General features: G+C 43.3%; 1 protein-coding gene across 1 annotated transcript in view; it reads left to right on the plus strand.

Moving 5' to 3' along the window:
• Window positions 1-15,793, plus strand: part of LOC137440023 (LIM/homeobox protein Lhx5-like) — an 80,664-nt gene extending 64,871 nt beyond the window's left edge. Inside the window, exon 5 of the mRNA XM_068136378.2 lies at window positions 15,387-15,793. Within this exon, the coding sequence (XP_067992479.2) occupies window positions 15,387-15,793 (407 nt within the window). The remainder of the gene's footprint in view (window positions 1-15,386) is intronic.
• The last annotated feature ends 880 nt before the right edge of the window (window positions 15,794-16,673 follow it).

Consider the following 16,673-nt stretch of genomic DNA (forward strand, 5'->3'; position numbering starts at 1 on the left):
ATGAGATCACCTTCATCCCGACCTCAAATCTCCATGAGATCACCTTCATCCCGACCTCAAGTTTCCATGAGATCACCTTCATCCCGACCTCAAATCTCCATTAGATCACCTTCATCCCGACCTCAAATCTCCATTCGATCACCTTCATCCCGACCTCAAATTTCCATGAGATCACCTTCATCCCGAACTCAAATTTCCACGAGATCACCTTCATCCCGACCTCAAATCTCCATTAGATCCCCCTTCATCCCGACCTCAAAACTCCATTAGATCCCCTTCATCCCGACCTCAAATTTCCATGAGATCACCTTCATCCCGACCTCAAATTTCCATGAGATCACTTTCATGCCGACCTCAAATTTCCATGAGATCACCTTCATCCCGACCTCAAAACTCCATTAGATCCCCTTCATCCCGACCTCAAATTTCCATGAGATCACCTTCATCCCGACCTCAAATCTCCATTAGATCCCCTTCATCCCGACCTCAAATTTCCATGAGATCACCTTCATCCCGACCTCAAATTTCCATGAGATCACTTTCATCCCGACCTCAAATTTCCATGAGATCACCTTCATGCCGAACTCAAATCTTCATTAGATCCCCTTCATCCCGACCTCAAATTTCCATGAGATCACCTTCATCCTGACCTCAAATTTCCATGAGATCACCTTCATCCCGACCTCAAATTTCCATGAGATCACCTTCATCCCGAACTCAAATTTCCACGAAATCACCTTCATCCCGACCTCAAATCTCCATTAGATCCCCTTCATCCCGACCTCAAATCTCCATTAGATCCCCTTCATCCCGACCTCAAATTTCCATGAGATCACCTTCATCCCGACCTCAAATTTCCATGAGATCACTTTCATCCCGACCTCAAGTTTCCATGAGATCACCTTCATCCCGACCTCAAATCTCCATTCGATCGCCTTCATCCCGACCTCAAATCTCCATTCGATCACCTTCATCCGGAACTCAAATTTCCACGAGATCACCTTCATCCCGACCTCAAATCTCCATTAGATCACCTTCATCCCGACCTCAAATTTCCATTAGACCACCTTCATCCCGAACTCAAATTTCCATTGGACCACCTTCATCCCGAACTCAAATTTCCACGAGATCACCTTCATCCCGACCTCAAATCTCCATTAGATCACCTTCATCCCGACCTCAAATTTCCACGAGATCACCTTCATCCCGACCTCAAATTTCCATGAGATCACTTTCATCCCGACCTCAAATTTCCATGAGATCACCTTCATCCCGAACTCAAATTTCCATGAGATCACCTTCATCCCGACCTCAAATCTCCATGAGATCACCTTCATCCCGACCTCAAATTTCCATGAGATCACCTTCATCCCGACCTCAAATCTCCATTCGATCACCTTCATCCGGAACTCAAATTTCCATGAGATCACCTTCATCCCGACCTCAAATTTCCATGAGATCACCTTCATCCCGAACTCAAATCTCCATTAGACCACTTTCATCCCGACCTCAAATCTCCATTAGACCACCTTCATCCCGACCTGAAATCTCCATTAGACCACCTTCATCCCGACCTCTCTTTTTACGCGAAGGGGCAACGTATGAAACGTCCTGCAGCAGGAGAGATGAGCAGTTCGCCATGCTTTATCAGCTCATGATTTGGCATATGTGCAAAAACGTGTGGCAAAGGTTACACAGGATGTTGCTTCATGAACTAGTGCCGCTTCATTCATCATGGAAGACACCGAGTTGGCGATTTTCCATTGGCTTGATGTGTTTTTGCATTAGACACACATTATGTTGATTTTGTAAGGGCTGCTCTTCGAATAAGAAGTTTATATTAAACACTTTCATTTGTGCTTCAAATTCTCACCCGCAGGTACACTATGCTCGGCCTCCTTGGTCTAATTACCTCCGCTACCAAAGGTGGATGTTTCCAAAGGTTATGGTTATGTTTTCACCCCTGTCTGTTTGTCTGTTTGTCCATTTGTCTGTTTGTGAACAAGACATCTCAAAAAGTTGTGGACGGATTCGGACGAAATTGGTGGAAAAGGTGGAAAAGTTTGACAAGGTGGAAAAGTTTCTGTCAACCCTCGACTCTGATTCTGCAACTGGTCCTGACGGCATCAGCCCACGGGTCCTAAAATCATGTTCTTCTGCTCTTTCACTCCCTCTTTCTGTTCTCTTCACCCTCTCTTTTGCTCAAGGTCATCTGCCATCTGCTTGGAAATCAGCCAACATCACCGCTTTGCACAAAAAAGGTGCAAAAACAGATCCCAGCAACTACAGACCAATCAGCCTTCTCCCAATTATCAGCAAAGTCATGGAATCCATCATTGCTTCAGATATGAAATCTTTCCTCTTCTCCAATGGCTTGATCTCTGATCATCAATTTGGTTTCAGACCTGGTCACTCTACTCTGGACATGCTGCTTCTGCTTTCTCAACAATGGATGGAGGTCCTCAACGCCAAACAGGAAATTAGAGCTGTCTCCCTTGACATTTCACGTGCCTTCGATACGGTCTGGCACCCTGCTCTGCTCACCAAACTCTCCTCCTTTGGTATCCATGGAAATCTCCACGCATGGCTGGCGGACTTCCTCTCTGGTCGTAGTCAACGTGTGGCCCTGAATGGGTTTCTCTCATCTCCTCTTCCTGTTCAGGCTGGAGTTCCCCAAGGCAGTGTTCTGGGCCCTGTGCTTTCTCTGGTCTTCATCAATGATCTCTCTGACTCTCTTGAAAATCCTCTCTATCTCTTTGCTGACGACTCTACGCTCTGTCGCTCCATTCCTCATCCCTCAGTTCGGCAGTCTGCAGCCTCCTCACTCTCTGCAGACCTGGACAAAATCACAGACTGGGCAAACAAATGGAACTTGTCTTTCAATCCTGATAAATCTCACACTCTTACGATGTCTCTCCGAAAAGACCGACTGGAAAACCCTCCCATCCACTTTCTGAATAATCCTCTCCAAGAAGTTCTGTCACTCAAGCTTTTGGGTCTCACTATTTGCCATGATCTTTCCTGGGAAAACCACATTTCAAATGTGGCCTCCAAAGCCAGTCGCCGACGGGGCATCCTCCGTCGTGCGAAGTCCTTCCTTGGCACACCTGAGCTCCTCACCACATACAAGGCTTTCATCCGCAGCTCTATGGAATACTGCTCTCCCCTCTGGTCTGGTGCTCCTGCCTCACACCTAGCCCGTCTTCACGCTGTTGAAACCAAAGCGTTCAGAATCATTGGAATCTCCCGCGATGAAGCTAACTCCAAGGGCCTTTCACTCACTCACCGCAGGCGGGTTGGTGGTCTTTCCGTCTTCTACCGACTCCTCTCTGGCCTTGCCCCCCCCAGCCCTCTCTGGGCTCTGTCCCCCAAATATTCCTACAGGTCGCACAAGATCTGCCTGCAACCCTCTTATGGTTAAACTGCCAAAATCAAGACTTTCTGCTCACCTTCACTCCTTCATTCCTCTTTTCTCCCGCCTCTGGAACAAACTCCCTCACTCTCTTCAATCCCACTGCACCCTCCAGGTCTTTAAAACAGCTCTTCACCACCATCTCTTATCCTCCCCCATCCAAAACCTTGATCTTTTCTACCCCCGCTAATTTTGGTCCCCTTGTGTTTTATACCTCTCCCCCCCGCCCTCCCCCTCCCACGCCTCCTGCCCCCAAGTCCTCTCCCTCCCACACTTCTCCCTGCTCTCAAATGTTGTGGTTGTGTGCTTCCCCTTCTCTCCCCATCTTGTCTTCCGCTCCCTCTTTTTGTGTGTTTTGTTTGTCTGGTTGATTTGTTTGTGAAATAAATGTTAGCTCTTTCACGAGCCTCGATTCAGTATAGAAAAAAAAAAAAAAAAAAAAAAATTGGCAGAGATGTAGCGTATGTGACAAGGACGAAATGATTTGATTTTAGTGAAGATTCGGATCCGGCTAGTATAATTTTTAAAGTGATTCTTCACCATTGAGCGATAGGGCTAAAACCAACATATAGCAGGATATCCCGAACAGTTGTGGATGGATTTGGACGAAACTTGTTGGACAGGTTGTGCGTGTGACAAGGAAAAATCGATTCAATTTTGGTGAAGATCCGGATTCGGATCCGGCTAGTAGAATTTTTAAAGTGATTCATCACCATTGGGAGGTAGGCCCAAAAACAATACATAGCAGGATATCTCAAAAAGTTGTGGACGGATGATTTTGACTACATGTGATTCTGTATTGTGATTGTCTAGTCTACTCTGGGATACAAAACATAAACTGTTCACCTGGCGGAGGTATGCTCTCTAATGAGTGCTGTTCTTGTTTCATCAAGCTTCTTCATCCCCCAACTTCACCTCCATTCCCATCCCAAAATCGAGCCTTGCTCATCATTTCTATTCCTTCATTCCCCTCCTCGATTGAAGTATGTTGGATATTGGAGAGGGGGAAGGGGGATGGAGGGGGAGGAGGGGGGGCGGGGGGGAGGAGCTTGAGATGCCAAAGTTGGGTTAATTAACCGACATAATTTTGTTGTTGAACCCTGTCTACAGCAATATGCATATACAAAAGTATTAGCTGTACCAGGAAGCAATGGCATTTAAATAAATCTGAGCTTAAAAATCGATGTTAAAAAAAGAAAAAGAAATAAAAAAAACTTCAAGAAACGCCACCGAAAATATATATAATCGGAAGTAATTAAATAAGTAGCGGATGTAGCTTCAAGATGATGGGTGTTTTATTTATTCTGATTATTTATTTAATGCAAATTATTTTAAAAATGCAAATGAGCCACTCAGGTGGACCCTGCTCGTATTGTGGAGTTTATATTTCTCAATTTTATATATATACTATAATATACATACATACATACATACATACATACATACATACATACATACATACATACATATATATATTTGTGCAGCGTCTGTCCTGTCCTGTGTTGTCACTGAACCACTTTCTCAAACTATTGTGAAATCGTACCAAACTTCTGGTATGCACATATCTCTCCCGTCGGTATGTCCTAAGGGTATTAAAAAAAAAAAAATAGCAATATATATATATTTTTTTGGGGGGAATTTCTTTGGGAAAATTTTTTTTTTTCAACTTCAATTGTTTATAAAATGTGATATCACGTATATTACAAATACATTTGTGCAAAATAATTGTTTGAATTATGATTGGTGTAAACCATGACAAAACGGCAACTCGGGGACAGTCATTTATCTATATATCTACACATCTGGGCAGTGTCTGTGTTGTCACTTAACGACTCCCTCAAACTTTTGTTTCCGTGGTTGTGAAGTGTTTTTAATAACGTTGTGGTGGTTTAGAATCACGTGGTGGTGAGGTGTTTTGAATTATGTGGTGGTGAGGTGTTTTTAAATGACGTGGTGGTGAGGTGTTTTGAATTTCGTGGCTATGAGGTGTTTTTATTACGTGTTTTATGGCTGTGAGGTGTTTTTATTACGTGTTTTATGGCTGTGAGGTGTTTTTATTACGTGTTTTATGGCTGTGAGGTGTTTTTATTGCGTGTTTTATGGCTGTGAGGTGTTTTTATTACGTGTTTTATGGTTGTGAGATGTTTTTATTACGTGTTTTATGGTTGTGAGATGTTTTTATTACGTGTTTTATGGCTGTGGGGTGTTTTTAATGTCGTTGTGGTGAGGTGTTTTTATTACGTGTTTTATGGCTGTGAGGTGTTTTTATTACGTGTTTTATGGCTGTGAGGTGTTTTTATTACGTGTTTTATGGCTGTGGGGTGTTTTTATTACGTGTTTTATGGCTGTGAGGTGTTTTTATTACGTGTTTTATGGCTGTGAGGTGTTTTTATTACGTGTTTTATGGCTGTGAGGTGTTTTTATTACGTGTTTTATGGCTGTGAGGTGTTTTTATTACGTGTTTTATGGCTGTGGGGTGTTTTTGTTACGTGTTTTATGGCTGTGAGGTGTTTTTATTACGTGTTTTATGGCTGTGAGGTGTTTTTATTACGTGTTTTATGGCTGTGGGGTGTTTTTATTACGTGTTTTATCGCTGTGGGGTGTTTTTAATGTCGTTGTGGTGAGGTGTTTTTATTACGTGCTTGATGGCTGTGAGGTGTTTTTATTACGTGTTTTATGGCTGTGGGGTGTTTTTAATGTCGTTGTGGTGAGGTGTTTTTATTACGTGTTTTATGGCTGTGAGGTGTTTTTATTACGTGTTTTATGGCTGTGGGGTGTTTTTAATGTCGTTGTGGTGAGGTGTTTTTATTACGTGTTTTATGGCTGTGAGGTGTTTTTATTACGTGTTTTATGGCTGTGGGGTGTTTTTAATGTCGTTGTGGTGAGGTGTTTTTATTACGTGCTTGATGGCTGTGAGGTGTTTTTATTACGTGCTTGATGGCTGTGAGGTGTTTTTATGACGTGCTTGATGGCTGTGAGGTGTTTTTAATTATGTGGTGGTGAGGTGTTTTGAATTACTTGGTGGTGAGGTGTTTTGAATTAGTTGGTGGTGAGGTGTTTTTAAATGACGTGGTGGTGAGGTGTTTTAATTTCGTGGCTATGAGGTGTTTTTATTACGTGTTTTATGGCTGTGAGGTGTTTTTATTACGTGTTTTATGGCTGTGAGGTGTTTTTATTACGTGTTTTATGGCTGTGAGGTGTTTTTATTACGTGTTTTATGGCTGTGAGGTGTTTTTATTACGTGTTTTATGGCTATGAGGTGTTTTTATTACGTGTTTTATGGCTGTGAGGTGTTTTTATTACGTGTTTTATGGCTGTGAGGTGTTTTTATTACGTGTTTTATGGTTGTGAGATGTTTTTATTACGTGTTTTATGGTTGTGAGATGTTTTTATTACGTGTTTTATGGCTGTGGGGTGTTTTTAATGTCGTTGTGGTGAGGTGTTTATATTACGTGTTTTATGGCTGTGAGGTGTTTTTAATGTCGTTGTGGTGAGGTGTTTATATTACGTGTTTTATGGCTGTGGGGTGTTTTTAATGTCGTTGTGGTGAGGTGTTTATATTACGTGTTTTATGGCTGTGAGGTGTTTTTATTACGTGTTTTATGGCTGTGAGGTGTTTTTATTACGTGTTTTATGGCTGTGAGGTGTTTTTATTACGTGTTTTATGGTTGTGAGGTGTTTTTATTACGTGTTTTATGGCTGTGGGGTGTTTTTATTACGTGTTTTATGGCTGTGAGGTGTTTTTATTACGTGTTTTATGGCTGTGAGGTGTTTTTATTGCGTGTTTTATGGCTGTGAGGTGTTTTTAATTTCGTGGCTGTGAGGTATTTTTATTACGTGTTTTATGGCTGTGAGGTGTTTTTATTACGTGTTTTATGGCTGTGAGGTGTTTTTATTACGTGTTTTATGGCTGTGAGGTGTTTTTATTACGTGTTTTATGGCTGTGAGGTGTTTTTATTACGTGTTTTATGGCTGTGAGGTGTTTTTATTACGTGTTTTATGTCTGTGAGGTGTTTTTATTACGTGTTTTATGGTTGTGAGGTGTTTTTATTACGTGTTTTATGGTTGTGAGGTGTTTTTATTACGTGTTTTATGGCTGTGGGGTGTTTTTATTACGTGTTTTATGGCTGTGAGGTGTTTTTATTACGTGTTTTATGGTTGTGAGGTGTTTTTATTACGTGTTTTATGGTTGTGAGGTGTTTTTATTACGTGTTTTATGGCTGTGAGGTGTTTTTATTACGTGTTTTATGGCTGTGAGGTGTTTTTATTACGTGTTTTATGGCTGTGAGGTGTTTTTATTACGTGTTTTATGGCTGTGAGGTGTTTTTATTACGTGTTTTATGGCTGTGGGGTGTTTTTAATGTCGTTGTGGTGAGGTATTTTTATTACGTGTTTTATGGCTGTGAGGTGTTTTTATTACGTGTTTTATGGCTGTGAGGTGTTTTTATTACGTGTTTTATGGCTGTGAGGTGTTTTTATTACGTGTTTTATGGCTGTGAGGTGTTTTTATTACGTGTTTTATGGCTGTGAGGTGTTTTTATTACGTGTTTTATGGCTGTGAGGTGTTTTTATTACGTGTTTTATGGCTGTGGGGTGTTTTTAATGTCGTTGTGGTGAGGTATTTTTATTACGTGTTTTATGGCTGTGAGGTGTTTTTATTACGTGTTTTATGGCTGTGGGGTGTTTTTATTACGTGTTTTATGGTTGTGAGGTGTTTTTATTACGTGTTTTATGGTTGTGAGGTGTTTTTATTACGTGTTTTATGGCTGTGAGGTGTTTTTATTACGTGTTTTATGGCTGTGAGGTGTTTTTATTACGTGTTTTATGGCTGTGAGGTGTTTTTATTACGTGTTTTATGGCTGTGAGGTGTTTTTATTACGTGTTTTATGGCTGTGGGGTGTTTTTAATGTCGTTGTGGTGAGGTATTTTTATTACGTGTTTTATGGCTGTGAGGTGTTTTTATTACGTGTTTTATGGCTGTGAGGTGTTTTTATTACGTGTTTTATCGCTGTGGGGTGTTTTTAATGTCGTTGTGGTGAGGTGTTTTTATTACGTGCTTGATGGCTGTGAGGTGTTTTTATTACGTGCTTGATGGCTGTGAGGTGTTTTTATTACGTGCTTGATGGCTGTGAGGTGTTTTTATTACGTGCTTGATGGCTGTGAGGTGTTTTGAATTACTTGGTGGTGAGGTGTTTTTATTACGTGCTTGATGGCTGTGAGGTGTTTTGAATTACGTGGTGGTGAGGTGTTTTGAATTACGTGGTGGTGAGGTGTTTTGAATTACTTGGTGGTGAGGTGTTTTGAATTATGTGGTGGTGAGGTGTTTTAAATTCCATGGTGGTGAGGTGTTTTGAATTACGTGGTGGTGAGGTGTAATCGTCCCAAACTTCCAGTCTGCACCTACCCCTCCCCTTTGTATGTGCTGAGGAGTTCTTTCTTGAAAAAAAACTTTCAACCTAAATCTTCAACCTAAATTGCCTATAAAAATGTAATATCACAAACACAACAAATACATTTGTGCAAAATAATTGTTTGTATTATGATTGGTGTAAATCATGACAACACAGCAACTCAGGTACAGTTATTAGACTCAGCTAAAATAAGCCCGTTCCTCAGTATCGACGCTTGGTGAGGCGAGCGCAGCGAGCCAAGCCAAGCTAGTATATATATTATATCGACGTATATATATATATATAGACGTATATATATATGTGTGTGTGTGTGTGTGTGTGTGTGTGTGTGTGTGTGTGTGTGTGTGTGTGTATGTATGTATGTATGTATGTATGTATGTATGTATGTATGTATGTATGTATGTATACATATACAGTCATGTGAAAAAGTAAGCACACCCCATGTAAAGTTTTGACTTTTTCAACATATTTCAGCATACAGCTATTTGATCTTCATTTCAACAATATTGATAGATAAAGGTGATATAATATAACAAATATCATGAAACATTTACATTTTGTAGTGCCTGGTGCTTGGCTTAGCAGTTAGGGTGCCGGCTTGGGATTCGAGGATCCTGTGTTCGAATCCCGGTCGATCGCTGAATTAACACCAGGGGGCTGACTCAGCCTGTCATCCTTCCGAAGTCGGCAAATTCAGCTAACAGTTTTCTGGTAATTCCCTGTGTGTCGCAAGAGGTGTTTACCAGAGGTTGGCGGCATGAAGAGCATCTGGCCATAAAACATTGCCTCAAACAGGGAACCATGATTGTCATGGGACTCCGCAAGGCTAACCCCTGCTCTCGTGGGGAAAATGGCCTTAAAACGATCATTCATTCATTACTTTTATTTTTTTTACATTGAATGAAGGCTCATGGAGGAGCTTGTACATAAATCACAGGCAGGACAAAGACATTTGTAGACTTCGGGGTTTATTAATACTAGGGCATGCCCGTACTATATATATACACAAAGAATTAAGTTAAGCACCCCCCCCGTTTTTTTACAACCTCGCACATTACAAGTTTGTTGTCGTCAAAACAGTGTAATATACCCATGATATTGCTATATTTTCTGGAGAAGTGATATTATGGTCACATAAAAACATAACAATCATGCCGTTTTCAATATTTTATTCTGAATAATTTAAGGTGAAATTTTTTGGGAATTTTAGGCATATTTTCACCTCAATTTAAGTATGGAGCTATAGGTCCATCACGGACAGTGTGGATGACGTTTATGTTTTCTAACGTACAGTCATTGTTCTGAGAAGACCTCTAGCGATCTTTGCGTCAATAACGTGTGTAGGACCCACGTGATCGGATCACTGACTCAACCCTACGTCTCATAGACCCTGTAAGCCGTCGTATGCGTTGCTGTGGCAGGTTGAACCCCCTCGAGCACGTTTGGGACATGTTGGGACGACAAATTGCGAAGATGGTCCCTCCAATAGCCAATCTGGATGAATTGGAACGTGCATTACATCGGGAATGGAACAACCTGCCACAGCAACGCATACGACGGCTTACAGGGTCTATGAGACGTAGGGTTGAGTCAGTGATCCGATCACGTGGGTCCTACACACGTTATTGACGCAAAGATCGCTAGAGGTCTTCTCAGAACAATGACTGTACGTTAGAAAACATAAACGTCATCCACACTGTCCGTGATGGACCTATAGCTCCATACTTAAATTGAGGTGCAAATATGCCTAAAATTCCCAAAAATTTTCACCTTAAATTATTCAGAATAAAATATTGAAAACGGCATGATTGTTATGTTTTTATGTGACCATAATATCACTTCTCCAGAAAATATAGCAATATCATGGGTATATTACACTGTTTTGACGACAACAAACTTGTAATGTGCGAGGTTGTAAAAAAACGGGGGGGGGGGGTGCTTAACTTAATTCTTTGTGTATATATCCCCCCCCCCCCCCCCTATATATATATCCCCCCCCCCTCTATTTACATGAAATGGTTTGGTTCATTCGCAAAGCCAAAGCGGACGGCTTGCGAGTACGGTGACAATCCCCCCCCTCTATTTACATGAAATGGTTTGGTCCAAAGCGAACGGCTTGCGAGTACGGTGACAATCCCCCCCCTCTATTTACATGAAATGGTTTGGTCCAAAGCGAACGGCTTGCGGAGTTTGGTAAAGAAATCGCCATAGCTCGGTAACTACTTCTCCGATTAATATGAAACCTTGAAAAGGCACATCCTCGGGTCCCCAGCAATATACCTGGTAAGTTTAAAGTATATCGGACCCGTGGTTGTCGAGAAACAGCGGTCACAGACAAACATACAGACATACATACACACAGAGATTACTGGAATTATAGATAGACTAGGGCATGCCCGTACTATATACTATATACCGTACTATATATATATACTATATATACTATATACCGTACAACAAACACACAGAGATTACTGGAATTATAGATAGATAAATCACAAATACATTAGTGTCCCGTGGACAAACACCTTCTGGTATATAACATTTGAACCTGGGTTCTCCGACATTAAGAGACAGGAGTTCCGATGGGAACGCGTAACATTGAACGTTTCCCTTCCCTGCCTACCACATAGACCGATGAGAATACAGCATCACGGTAGATTGAACATCTCTGAAATACGATGAAGTAGATCGACAGCCAATACCTGAGTATAAAAAAAGAATAAATGAACAATTCGTTAACGATGGGACAATTGGCATGTCTGCAGCACGTCTGTGAATGGGACTTGGGGGATAAAGGGGAAGGCGATGGAAAACAAGGTTCCCGTTTATAAAATCGAGATTTGCCCACTCATTACCTGCGTTGACAGGTAATGTTATTTGAATCTCAAATTTCACACTCTGTTAGGCCCGTGGCGACTCAGGTGGAGTCATTGCATTTGACCGGTTTCCAACCTGCAATGTCAGGGAAATGCGCGAATATGTTTGTAAGTTTGCTGTGATGTGTCACTGTGAATGCATGTCATACTCTACTACTTACTTTTGTATCGTGTCTGAAGCTCATGGATGAGTTTGTACATCCATCACATATTGAACAAGGACGGTAGGAGACATCGCTGTACTTTTACGTGAATTACAAGGACATTCTTGGACAACGAATGAAATCGGAGCATCAGGAATTTGAACTTGCCAACCAGGCGTCTTGAGCTTCCGGCTCAAGTATTTATTACCTCCGCCACCGAAAGTGATCGGAGTTTATGTGTCACCCCTGTCTGTCTGTCTGCCTGTCTAACTTTGACCAGGATATCTCAAAAAGTTGTGCACGGATTCGGACGAAATTTGGCAGAGATGTAGCGCATGTGACAAGGACGAAATGATTAGATTTTGGTGAAGATCCGGATCCGGCTACGAGAATTTTTTAAGTGATTCTTCACCATTGAGTGATATGGCAGAGGTATGTTCTCTACTGAGTGCTGTTATAGTTTTAGAGATGTTTTTTTTTTTTCGAGGGGGAGGATCATGTAAAATCGAGGCTCATGTGAGAACAAACATTAATGTCAAAAAAACAAACGGACACATAAGACATAATATAGGGAGCGGGAGACAAGATGGGGAGACAGGGGGAAGCACACAAGTACAACATTTGAGAACAGGGACATCGGAAGATCTGTGGGAGGGAGAGGGCTTGGGGGGAGTAGTGGGAAGGGGCGTGGGAGGTGGGGGGGGGGGGGGGGGAAGAGGAAAAAAAACACATGGACACTGCTGGAACTTCCAGGAAAGAGGTCGGTACTTCAGAAAAGTGGATCTGGGGTGAATTAACGGGGGTAGAAAAGATCAAGGTTTTGGATGGGGGAAGATAAGAGATGGTGGTGAACAGCTGTTTTAAAGACCTGGAGGGTGGAGTGGGATTGAAGAGAGTGAGGGAGTTTGTTCCAGAGGCGGGAGAAAAGAGGAATGAAGGAGTGAAGGTGAGCAGAGAGTCTTGATTTTGGCAGTTTAACCATAAGAGGGTTGCAGGCAGATCTTGTGCGACCTGTAGGAATATTTGGGGGACAGAGCCCAGAGACAGCTGGGGGGGCAAGGCTGGAGAGGAGTCGGTAGAAGACGGAAAGACCACCAACCTGCCTGCGGTGAGTAAGTGAAACGCCCTCGGAGATAGCGTCATCGTGGGAGATTCCAATGTTTCTGAACGCTTTGGTTTCAACAGCGTGAAGACGAGCTAGGTGTGAGGCAGGAGCACCAGCCCAGAGGGGAGAGCAGTATTCCATTGAGCTGCGGATGAAAGCCTTGTATGTGGTGAGGAGCTCAGGTGTACCAAGGAAGGACTTCGCACGACGGAGGATGCCCAGTCGGCGACTGGCTTTGGAGGCCGGCAATTTTGTACTACTTAATGTGTTTGTAACATTTGGGATTCATAACAGCTATTGTAGGTTCGAGAGATGTCATGAGGAAATGAAGAAGTGGGTCTGTCTTTGTGACGTCCAATGCCCATATCAACCACATTGAAGCCATTGTGAAAAATATTTACAAAACTTTAAGCTTCATGTTGATTTGCATTGCACATCCCTCACACGTACGTGTCCATGTAACTGTTTGTGACGTTTGCACATCGTAATTGTGTATTGGTGGACGATGCAGGTGTGTGCAAAACATCTTCGTATTACAAGAGTGTCTAGTTTAGCGTTGAAATACAAGCAGAGTAATTTCCATTAATGATGAAGAAAAAACATGGTGAGTGACATACTCACCGAGTTACCAATGTTCGGTCCAGCAGGTGAGAAGAGCAGGTGAAACCAGTCGTCAAATGAAGCAGCCTCACGGGGATTACTCTTACAGGAATGAGCCCCACACCCCCACTATGAGTGTATATGAGTGGATATTACATACATGAGCCCCCTATGAGTGGATATTACATACATAATTACATTATACACATGTCCGCCAGGTTGGTGTGGAGGGAGTGCACTTCCTTTTGAGATGTATAGGCAAGGTTTGCTTCCTGACCAAACTCAATGGATGATAAGCCGGGCGTCTCGTCTGAGAAAAATGAAAAGTGTTTCACACCCAAGAAGGCAGAGAAGGTTGTATCTAGTTTCTCTTTTCCTCTTTTCAAGATGCCCTCTTTCCTCTTTTCAAACAGCCTGATCTAATACAATCAGTTGGGATTCCATCCCAGCCAACCAATTATGGAGATGCTGCTGTTTCTCTCTCAGGAATGGGTGGCGGCTCCAAATATTAAACAAGAGGTCAATACAGTCTCCCTGGACATACCTTGGGAGTTCAACACCAGTCCGACATCCTGCATTGCTTGCCAAGCTCTACCTTTGGCATACAAGGTCACCTTTATACCTGACTTACTCCTTTGCGATGATGCTCTGGAAAAGGCTCTCTACCTTGTTACAGATGACCCCATCCCACTGATAGGCAGACAGCAGCTGCGTCACTCTCTGTTGATCTGGAATTCATTAGATGCTGCTCTGATAGATGGAACATGTCTTTCAGTCCTGAAAAATCTCACAGCCACCATGTCACTCGGGATCAATTTCAGCCACTGAAAGAGGTTCAGTTTTCCTTTGCTCTCGGCCCTCCCGATCTCCTCCAGGATGAACGTGTTCTCCCAGTAACATCCTCCTGGATAAACTCCCAAAAATCCAGAATCAGTGCACACCTCGATTATTTTGTCCTTCGTTTCTGCCATTTGTTAAACTACCTTCTGTAGGTGTTCAATCCTACTCTTCCCTCGAGGGATTCAAGTCGTCAGTGCACCACGTCATCCCACTGTGTTTCCTCGCCTTCTTTCCCATCAGTTCATTCATTCATTCCCTTGCTTGTTGTGCCCCACTACGCTACTATCAGTACGTTACCTTTTACCCTCCGTCTCCTCGATCGTCCATGGACCGAGAGGTTGTGTCCAAAAATAAAAAGTTAGCATTTGATGGACCACGGTATCCTGTTTCCAAGAGCTTTTTGAACAATATATCACACATGGTCATTCCAAAAGCGGACAACCTGCACCAACCTTCATCGTAGACCATGGTCATGTCCTCGGTGATGCCATTATTCCCATTCCTGAAACAAAACAAAAAGTGTGAGTAACCTTATTATTTACGAGACGACAAGGAAATAAATAACAAGTTTGCAACTAACTTTTTCGAATTCCGAGACTTTTTACTGAAAAAGGAGCATTTCATCTATTGCAGATCCCCATACCTGTAATGCAGGTGATGAATGGAAAGTGTGGGGCTTTTGTCCCTGAGTAGAGGGTTCCTGGGTCGCAGATTCGCAATCCCCAAGCAAGGCCACCAGCGAGGTTGTTATATGCTCCAGGTGGTGTTTTGTCCTGAGTTTTCTTGGCTGGGTGGGTCATGGTGCCCTCTATCGTGGGACAACCTGCACAGTTCATCAATTGATATAAAAAATAGAAGAAAAAAAAAGCATATTAATTATTCCTTAATCAAGCAAACAAGTACATGCCTACATGTCAATCACACATAATGGTCTCATCCAAAACTGGGATTTTAATTCGACCCCCCCCCCCCATCTTTGCCCCCCCTCCCCCCCAGACTACTCGAACGACTACTACGGACCAAGTCCAGGAGGAGGAACGTTTGATTTCTTCTCCGCGCACTCGCAAGCTCACGCAGCTCCTGAACTCTGTTTCATGCTTCCCGCGGTGCCGGGACCCGGCGGTTCGGGTGGAGGGTCGGTCGGACCCGGGGTCGTGAACACCGCCCTCGGCGTACTGGAGGGGGCGACGCTGCACGGGGACCGCTTCACCGAGTTGCTTTCCCCCGGGGCCGTCAGGGACTGCCCGGTCAGCCCGAGCGCGGTACTTCAGGGGCACTTGCACAATGTGCCCGCGGGGCAGTTCGCACCGCCCGCGGGGCCCGCGTTTGCCCTTCACCGAGCACCAGGCTACGGGCCCCTGGGGCACCCACTGCACGATGCCTCGGAGGCGGCCGTGTGGTAACGGCTGGGCGCTGAGGCCTACTAATGCTGCAAGGAAATGTTATCGTGTCGAGTCGTTAGGGTTCTGAAGAGTATCCACACGGCAGGACTCGGATTGGAAGCAACCTCAAGGTGGTCTTGGTCCAAGAATGGGAGTGTCCTTTCCCAGAACCGATCAGCACGTGATACAAGGATTTATTGGGTACAAGTGGCCATAATAGGAATTTCATAAATCCAAATATTACATGTCACTTCTTAATTTATAAGCTTTCTGACTGTATTCGTTCGGCGGGGCCATTATTCATATCGTTTGATGTAAATTGAAATTTGAAGGAAGTTCAAATCACAAATTAGCACCATTCATTCCCTCGTGCTTGCAACACTCATTGTTTGTACAAGTGACGTCACGTCACACACAAACTTTTTATAAGTGACGTCTCAGCCCCTCAAATCATATTAACATAAGTGTTCACAACCTCGCCGTGGTTTAAAGGTGCAGTGAAAGGAACAAAAAGGACATTTCAGATCCGAGTACCATCATCGGACCAACGGGAGGAGCCATCTCAATGCCCCGCCCCCTGAGGACTCGTTGAGGAGACACCCCGCCCGAGAAGCACCAATCGGACAGCTTATAAAGTCGGGTCGGGAATCAAACCCAGAGAGATAGACGGAACTTTCGGCTAAGAGCTCTCATGAGATTTGCTAATTACAGTCCTGACCACAAAGTTTCAGGATTCTGGGCTAGTTTCCACCCCAACCCCCTCGATTAAGTGTTTGGGGCAACAAAGCAATCACTGTGTGCGAGTCCTAGGTTCGTCACTGATTTCGGTCTCCATTCTTAATCACTCCATGTTCCACCTGAAAACACAAAACAATCGCACTCACCTCTCTGCGGCAGAACA

The sequence above is a fragment of the Myxine glutinosa genome, chromosome 14 (assembly GCF_964187855.1).
Source record: "Myxine glutinosa chromosome 14, kmMyxGlut1.1, whole genome shotgun sequence".
NCBI lineage: Eukaryota > Metazoa > Chordata > Myxini > Myxiniformes > Myxinidae > Myxine > Myxine glutinosa.